General features: G+C 49.6%; 2 protein-coding genes across 2 annotated transcripts in view; one reads left to right on the forward strand and one right to left on the reverse strand.

Moving 5' to 3' along the window:
* The window catches only part of FAM107A (family with sequence similarity 107 member A), a 46,490-nt gene extending 40,219 nt beyond the window's left edge, over nucleotides 1-6,271 (reverse strand). The window contains exon 1 of the mRNA XM_037491823.2: nucleotides 5,845-6,271. Coding sequence (XP_037347720.1) covers nucleotides 5,845-5,868 — 24 coding nt within the window. The 5' untranslated portion in view covers nucleotides 5,869-6,271. The remainder of the gene's footprint in view (nucleotides 1-5,844) is intronic.
* KCTD6 (potassium channel tetramerization domain containing 6) overlaps nucleotides 1-9,232 on the forward strand; it is a 134,127-nt gene that overhangs the window by 115,449 nt on the left and 9,446 nt on the right. The window contains exons 7-8 of the transcript XR_008551791.1: nucleotides 7,339-7,376; nucleotides 8,455-8,599. The gene's annotated coding sequence lies outside the window, so the exon portion shown is untranslated. The remainder of the gene's footprint in view (nucleotides 1-7,338; nucleotides 7,377-8,454; nucleotides 8,600-9,232) is intronic.

The raw sequence follows: 9,232 nt of genomic DNA on the forward strand, positions 1-9,232 counted from the left end.
TCAAGCGGTTCTTTCAGTTCCTGGGATATGCCTTTGGGCCTTCTAAATCCTCTTGTGTCTCTTGTAAACCTTTTCCATCTGCCTGACCAGTTAACCATTCTTCAGACCCCAGTGTGGGCATCTGGGGGCTCCCTCAACTGCTCTTACTTTGTGCTCCTGCCCCACCCACTTCTGTGCTTACTGTCCTCTGTGCTTCTCTTGTCAGGGCACCCAGCACCTGCCCTGTCATCGCTGGTGACTTGCTTCTCTCCTGCTGGGCTGTGCATTGCCAGGGCAGGCCTGAGACCTACCTGTTCACTGTTCTCTGGTCTGTCTCCCGAGTGTGGGGTCCTGGTGCCCACTAGGTGCGCTGTCAGTGTTTGAATCAATGATGAACAATCAATGAGGGATTTGTATTTGGCCAGGCAGTTGCTCAGGTGGAAAGTGTGTGTGTGTTGGGCAGGTGGTGGCTGAATGTGTGTATGTGTGTGTGTGTTGGGCAGGTGGAGGCTGACTGGGACATGAAGGAATTTGCCAAAGCATTAAACCTTTAGAAGGAAAGGAAGGGGCATGAGGGAGAAATTGAGCGGCCTATACTATGTCCTTTCCTCAGTCTGAGGTTTTGGTGGATCTTTCCATGAGCCTGGCCTTTAACCCTCAAATTCCTTCTTTGGGGACTCAGCCTCCCTCTCACCCTCCCTTCCTTCCTCAATTTTTGGAGCACCTGTTATGTGTAGTACAGGGGACACAATGATGAGCCAAAAGTCAAGTGTCGTCTCTGTCACCTCGTGGATAAAATCACTGCACCAAATATGAAATTATAGCCCTGGTCCATACAGTGGAGACAATGCTGAGAGCATGAAGGTAGAGTCAGGGGCACTTGTGCTGTAGGGTCTCTGAGGGAGCTTTCCCCCCTTCTAATCTCCCTGGCCTCTTCGCTGTTCTCCTTCATAATCCTTCAGGCTTAGTAAAGCCTGTGGCCCCAGTTACACACATGTGACCCCAGACAAGCTTGCACCATGCCCACCCCCCCTTCTCTAAGCCCCTGCATAGACCTTTGAGATCCTTTCAGAGAAGCCTTCCTAGAAGCACCAGCTGAGCTGGCATCTTCCTTTCTTTCTATTTCTTTCCCTCCCAAGCTAGGCTACCAATGTTAGGAATTTTTTTGTTGCTGCTTTTTTCTACCAACCCTTGGAGCTTAAGAATTGAAACAATGTTAGTTTTGGGAGAGGTGATTGTAGGGCCGTGAGTGGTGACACTGTGAAGTAACAAGCTCTGTTCCTTCCTCTGGGCAGCCCTGGTTAGCACCTGGGCACAGACCCGACTAGCAGAGGCTAAGCTGTATTCCCATGCCTACTATCCCATCCCTCATCTCCTCTGTGCAGTAGACAACCTGCACATCTGTCTGAGGCAGCCTGGACATTTAACCCCTGAACCCACCTTGGGGAGGCCAAGGGCAGAGAACAATGATAGTCCCATTGGGAAACCTGGGGGAAGAGGAAAACGGTGCCCTTTCCCTGCTTCCAAAGGCCGCTCTGCCTGCCTTCAAATACCTTTTCAGCTGCTGCCAACACCATGCCCCCTTCTCACCCTGCAGGAAGTGGGTCTGGCAGCCTGTACTGCAGCGGGGGAATGTTGGGGTGTTGGAGGGACAGAACTCAAAAACACCTAGCAGAGCAGCATCATGGCTGCATGTGTGGGTGCTCAGGTCTGACCCCCACGTCCTTACTTTCCCTCACACCTTGATGGACTATATGTTGGGTGCAAAGTCAGAGCCCCATGCACACCTGGCTCCAGAATACTTTTTTTTTTTTATTAATTTCAATGGGATTGCTGAATCATATGGCAGTTCTATTTTTAATTTTTGTTTATTTACTTATTTTTAATTTTATATATTTTTTACATCATTTTTCATTTTTGCTCAATGTATGCATTTTCATCTTGGTTATAGTCCCCATACAATTCCCTCCCCCCAGCCCCCGCTTGTTTTGATCCTACTCCCTCCTCCATTCCCATAGTGTGTCTCTTGTTTATAGTTGCTTGTTGATTTTTGATTTTTGCTTTATTATAATTAGTCTTTTTCCTGGACCCTTATTTAGGTTTTCTAAATTCCTGCTATGAGTGAGACCTTATGGTATTTTTCTTTTTCTTTCTGGCTTATTTCGCTGAGCATGATCCCTTCCAGCTCCATCCATGTTGCTGCAAATTGCATGAGTTTATCTTTTTTGAATGCTGAGTAATATTCCATGGTGTATATGTACCACATCTTCTTGATCCAGTCATCTATTTTTGGGCATTTGGGTTGTTTCCAGAGCTGAGCTATTGTAAATAGTGCTGCTATGAACATAGGGGTGCAGGTGCCCTTTTGAATTAATGTTTCTGTGTCCTTTGGGTAAATACCTAGGAGTGGAATTGCTGGATCACATGGAAGATCCATCTTTAGCAGGTTGCTGGCTCCAGTATACTTTTAGGAGCAGGTGGTGGGTGCTGGGTCTGGATATCAAGATGTGCTGGACTGTGACCAGGGAGGCTGTTTCAGAGAGGCACCTGGCGAGGTGCTGGGTGACCCTAGGAGCAGTGAGGGGGCTGCTGGCAGGAACAGAGGATCAGCTCTTGTTGGGAGTGAAAATGAGGCACCTGAAAACTTCCTTCTGTCCCCCAGCTCCGTATTCTGAGCCCAGGAGTTCTTTGGGAACCCAGCTGTGGAGGCCACAATGCTGAGGAGTGGGGAATTTGGCCTCAGTTCCCCTCAGAGAAGAAGTCTGAGGTGGGCAGAACGGAAGCGAGGAGGGTGGCACAGATGGCGGCAACCTCCTAACGAGGTCCTCACAGCCCCCTGAGCTGGGCCAGGGTAAGTGGAACCCTCCTGGGCCCTGGTGCCAGGCAGGCCCATCCATCTTCTGCAGGGATAATTGTTTAGAAAGCCAGTGGGCCCAGCCAGATGTGTGCCTTTTGGGTTCCGTAAGAATGAACGCTCCCTTTCAGGCCATTTATCAAATTTAGCCGTGGCTCCCATATCTTCCCCCTTTTGTTTCAGTCAGGGAAATTTTCTTCTAATGAAGATGAATGCAAAGCAATGAGCATCTTAGCAAACATCAACAGAGTCAGAACACAGGATCCACTCAGGGAAGCGGAAAACCTGGATGATGACTAGGTTTGGAGAAATGTTTTAGAAAATGCTAATGTCCACGCCTTTGAGGGGTTACTCTAATAAACTTGGGGGTACAGACAACTCCCTCTCTGCAGAAATTGCACCTAGCAGTGACATTACCAGCACCCTTCCCTGAGTGCCTAATATGTGCCAGGTACCTCACCCCTTCCTGGTGCGGGAGGTGAAATCATTTTCCCATTTGACAGATGCAGATGAGGAGACTGAGGCTCAGAGAGATAAACAAGTAGCCCTGATGGGGTCCTGGGTGGGATTTGAACACCCAGCTTAAAAGCCCACCTTCATGTGCACTGCCAGAGGAGTTTATTGTTAAAAGGTCAGGCTCTCTTCACAGCTCAAATCTCATCTCCACCACTTACTATCTGGGTGACCTTGAGCTTCTTGTTTAATCTCTCCATGCTTTTGATTTTTGGGGGTGCTAAAATTCCTACCTCCAAGAATTGTTTAAAATTAGTGAGAAAATTGATACAAAAATGACAATGCATGTGCACTGTTATCAGTAATATTTTCTTTTTAGTATCAGGATGTCATTTAACCTCATTTGGTAGTTTAATATCAGGTAGAATTAGGATCATGGCCTGTGGTCCTGGACTTGTCCAGGAACAGCCCAGGTCCATGAAAGGCCTGTCCCCTTCCTGGGGGAGGGACATTGGCACTGAGTGGTGTGCTTGGGGTAGAATGCCCAGATCCTGTTGGTCTCTGAATCTTCAGTTGGTGTCTGAGGCCCATGGAGTTGTTTTTCCTGGATGCATTGCTGTCCGAGGACCTGTGGCCTCCTTGTGTAATGAGGGCTTTGCCCTGTGATAGGGGAAAGGGCTAGGCCTTGGGATAGGCATGGCTTTTGACCTGAGTACTACTTCTATACCAGTTGTGCTAGGGTAGTTATGGATGGTATGTGAGAAGGATTCTAAGGTAATCTAGATTAATGGGAAAGATGGCAGGGATTGATTCGTGATGTCTGCCATGGGTGAGGGAGTTGGGAGAAGCAGTACATGGGTTATATTTGGCCATTCTTGGGCTAGATCTTGCTAGGGTCTTTTCTAGGACTGGCCTCCAAGGTCATTTCCTCCATATTCACGTTCAGCAGATAGGATCTAGAGGCTGAGCTCATTCTCTGCTGGGAGGGGGGAGAATCAGGAAGAGTGTTCTGGAAGAGGGGAATGGGTGTGGCCAGACTTCAAGGCAGGACTGGGAAGGTAGCTCTGGGACCCCCTGGGTGGTGTAGAAGGAGGGTGTTGTGTCAGATAATCTACCAGCCCTGATCCCTAGCTGGTGGCCCACACTGACCCCTGCAGGCAGGAGTGAGCATTGCTGGCAACAGCCCCAGGATATCAAACTTTTAGGACAATGTAATTCCGGGGACTTTGGGGCAGGCAGCACCCTCCAGGCTGGACTACATGTGAAATAAAGAGAGGCTGAAGTGGAGGCCAGCACAAGGAGGCCCATGGGGGTTATCTAGCCCATCACTCTTCATTTTGCAGGTGAAGTTCAGAGAGCTTCCTTCATGGGGCCCATAATGTATTTTATTTTAAATTTGAAAAATATGGGATGGGCTGGGTCAACAGAAAGTTTAGAGCCAAGCAAAACAGTCAAAATCCCACTCTCTCCTCCACTAGTTGCATGACCCTGGCTAAGAAATCACTTCTTGTCTCCAAACCTCAGTTTCCTACTCTGTCATATAGCTCATCAGGAGTTGTTTAAGGCCTGGAGATCCCTGTTTATTGGGACCCCCTGGGTGTCAGTGCTAAGCACTATGAAGGCACCATCATCTCATGGAACCTCCTATGAGGCCATGGGAAGCAGCCCCATTTTACAGACAAGAGGAGCCAAGATCCAGAGGGGTTCAGTTTTTCCAATGGTAGGGAGCTGGGGAGCGGGCACCTGGGCATCCTGACCACACCGCTGGGACCACAGTGTTGCGCCCTGTGGACCACAAACATGTATGAGAATCCCTGGAGAGCTGGTGAATAAATTCACCTCCCCAGAGACTCTGAGCCAAGAGGTCTAGGTGACTATTCAAGTAGGTGACTATTCAACAAGCCCCCTCCCTGCCCCATCTTTGAAGCCCACACAGGGATCCAGAGACCATACTTTCAGAAGCACTAATTGTTGGTGCTGTCTGCAGGCTCCCAGCTGAGAGTTCAGATGCAGAAGGTGATGGATGAAAATAAGTAGAATTCTAATAATGACAGCATAGCTTATATAGCCCACTGTGTACCAGGCACTGTTTCAAGCACATTACTGATTTCCGTTAATTTCATTCTCACCATGACCTCTGAGGTAGTGACTGCTCTCCCCATTCTATTGGTGAGGAATTTAGAGAAAAATGCCAATAACTTGCCCGCAGCCCTACATCAGGTAACAGCTAGTTAGCCAACTTCATTATAATGAGCATTAGTTTTCATCTAGCGCCTGCACCCCTCTGTGCCCACACTCCCCTTGTGTAGGGAGCTGGGTGGTCAGGGAGTCTGTATGCAGAGCAGTAGAGAGGTTTGTGCAGAAGACTTGAGCCTTAGAGACTGGGCAGCTCCCAGGTTTGTTCTGGGGGCTCTGCCCTGAGCCCTAGCCAGACTTCTAGATACAAATCTTGGCTATTCTCTCAGGGAAGGGGCCCAGATGGGTGAGCCCCTCCCCCGAGTAGATCCAATCTCCCTTCCCAGGTCCAGGGCCAAGCAGGACACTCGGGGGACTCCTACCTTCTTCCCTTGGGCTGCTCCCATGGCACGAAGTGGGCGCTGGGCCTGGGTGGGCCTCGGAGGGCCAGGCGAGGGGGTCTTTTCTTCTGGTCCTGATTTCAGGAGGGGCCCAAGGGGTTCCCCAAGCTAAGGGCCCCGATCCTCTCGCAGCTCATTCTCCTTGGGCACAAAGACGGCTTTCACAGCTGCTCCTAAGCCCAGCACTCCTCGGGCAGGCTTAGGGTGACTGATCCTGACAGAGGGGCCAGTGTCCCCAGAAGTCCCACGTGTCCTCCTGTGGTCCCCGCAGTTCCTTTCTTCCTGGACTCCTGCCTCTCTCAGGAAGGGAAACTGAGGTGGCCAGGGTGGGGGAGAGTCAGGCAGTACGCTCACAACACAGTCCGCAGCTCAGCCTGGCCAGTGACCTCTGTCAGCCCAGCGGGCTGGACTTGGCCTTCTCACCAGGCAAACAGGATCCAGACAGTGGAGGCTGCGTGGGGCGGCGGGTGCAGGGCGGGAGTGCACAGGGATGTAAACTTCAGCTGAACAACTATGTTAATAATGGATCTTTGAGGACACGTGGGCCTGGGGCTTTCCCAGAGCAGAGACTCCGAGAGCAGAACACTTCATTCACCCAGGCAGTGTATCGGGTGGGAGGTCTCGAGGGCCTCTGGTCTGGGCTCAGGCCAGGAAACTATCTGGAGGCCGATTCCACGCTGAGGCCAAGTTCTCAGAGTCCTGCCGGCAGCCACCCTCCTCCTCACTGGCCACCCCCTAACTTCTCTGTTGCCAGTATGGAGTCAGACTGAGCCTGGAATCACCTTGGTCTTGGGTCAGACTCTTCTTCACATCTTCACAGTTGTGTGATCTGGGGGACATGCTTTAATTTGGGTCCCACTTTCCTCATCTCTGTGTGTGGATGGTGGGTGCTGAGAGTGAAAGGGGTGGCGTGTGGGTGGCTGAAGCCAGCAGTTAGTTAAAGCATGAATCAAGTCCTGTCATTCCCTGCTTGAAAATCTTCCACTGGACTCGAGGGGATATAACAGTGATCCCCACCAAGGGCTGCGAGGATGGAATGAGGTAATTCACGTAGCTCTGTACACAGCATATTTGGACAACAACGGTTCTCCATAGAAGCTGGGTGCTGCGAATACTGATGAGGCTGTTGATACGGATGATAAATCCACTGCCCGTTGGCGAGTCCAAAACAATCAGTTTTGGGGACAACCAGACACTGCAGTTGCTCAAATAAATGTGGTTAGAGTGGATGAATAAATGATGGAGGATTAAATGAAATAGTGTAAGTATGAAGAGTGCTTAGCACAGCCCTGACTCCGAGCAGATGCTCACAGCATGGCGATTAATGCTGTTACTATTGTTGCTGTATTTCCCCATCATCTAAGACCCAGCTAAGTCCCCCCTCCCCCCCAAAAAAGGCTTTTTCCTGCTGCCCTTCTTTTGGGCTCACCCTTGACTTTCCTATTCTTGACTTCCCCATTTTCCCCTCTGTTCCAGATATGACCGGGATGCAGCTTCCAATTTCCTGCATTCAGGTGAGCACCCATGAAATTATAAAGGGCAAGGATTAATTGGCATTCAGCCAGAAGAGTAAAAATGCCGTAAGTCACCCCTGAAGATCAGACTCCTTTGGCAGCTGTCCCATAATTATCCACCAGCTTGGCTCTTGGTAGGGTGGGAGGAGAGAAAAGGAATTTTACACATTTATTCATTTTCTCCATCTGCTTGGAGTCATGCTGAAATAAGACTTATAAGCTGTACCGAAAGCCTGGTTGACTGGAGGCCTCAACTGGCTGAAGGTATGAATCTTGATTTCTGGTGGGTTATGGGTCCCGAATGCAACATTTGAACCCTATGCTGTGGGCAGAAGGAATGGGGGGGTGGTCCCCCGCCCCCCCCCACCCTGGAGCCTAGTACAGTGCCTGGCACAGAGCAGGTGCTTTAAATACACCTCCCCCCCCCCACCAGTGTGGTCTGGGCACACCTCTTAGAGTCTGCAATATGGGTATGAACCACCACTTGGTGGAAGGAAGCAAGGCATACAAAATATGAGAGGGTTTAGAAAGAGAAATTCCAAATCTCCCAAATCCACTGCATCTCCATCTCTTCCAAAGCAATGATGGCGAAAGTTGAGGATGCTGGCGTGGAGGTCCTGAGCAAGTTTGAAGAATCTTTGGAGGCATTCGGGAGGAGAAAGAGAAGGCTGGGAGGAGGTGGGGCAGTGAAGTACTTTAAATCAAAGTAGTTTTAGGGCCTGTGTTTCTGAGTAGTTCTGATTCATGTTCTGATTCTGATTCATGTAAGGGAAACAAGACAGGCATGCAGTCTTTATTCTGTGGCTCCTCAGCTGTGTGACTTTGAACAAGTCACTTGACCTCTCTGAGTCATTTTCCTCGCGTGTAAAAGGAGGTAACAATGGCTCCACCCCTGGAGCTGTGAGGATGAAATGAGGTAATCCACGTAAAGCTCTGTGCAGAGCATATGTGGACAGTAGCGAGTCACCACAGAAGTTGGGTGCTGCTCTGAAGCTGTTAATAATGCTGATGATAAAATCCACTGCCCCTGGCAAGTTCCAGGTACAGTCCAGTACAACCACCACCCCTTCCTTTCTAGCTTGGGCTGCCACCTACTGGCGAGGACAAGAATGACAGCTGTTGCTGGACCGATTTCACTGTGCCTGAGGGAACAGAGACCAATCCCTGGACAAAGACAAAACTTGCAGGCAAACCTTTAGATCTGAGGCTTACAGCAGGGGAAGGTGAGTGTGAGGGGTCAAAACAGGGGCATAAAGAGCACAAGGGACTACGGTGTTGGTCATGGATGTCATGGTGGTGGGAGAATTATGGGGTCTACACCTGAGGGGGAGAAATCAAATATTGTACAAAAATGAACAATGATGTAAGAAAATAAAAAAAATAAATTTATATATTAAGAAATCAAATCCCTAATCACCACCCCATCCTCATGCCTGGGAGGGAGGGGTGGCATATTGACTAGGAGGGGGTAGAGAATACAGGACTCAAATTCTGAGCATACAAGTAGCTTTCAGAGATCCCTGAAACTTTGTCCATCCTGATGATGAGAAAGTCAGTCCCCATTTTACTCCCTGAATATCCCTGAGACTAGTTCCCATTGATCCATCCTCATGCCAATCCTGGTCCAGGTAACTGCCTTCTCTCTGGCTAATACAGCAGCCTCTGCATTGGCCTCCCTGCCTCCACTCCATTCTCCATAATGCAGCCAGGGCAACCATGGGGCATAATTCACATTCCTGGGATCAAATGAAAGCTGGGATTTTTTTTTTTAAGATTTATTTATTTTTGCATACAGAACTGGGGTACAGGCCAGAGGTGTGTGTGGGGTGGTCAGAGGATTCACCAGAGACAGAATG

The sequence above is a fragment of the Talpa occidentalis genome, unplaced genomic scaffold (assembly GCF_014898055.3).
Source record: "Talpa occidentalis isolate TD23 unplaced genomic scaffold, MPIMG_talOcc4v2.1 talOcc4.10, whole genome shotgun sequence".
Taxonomy (NCBI): domain Eukaryota; kingdom Metazoa; phylum Chordata; class Mammalia; order Eulipotyphla; family Talpidae; genus Talpa; species Talpa occidentalis.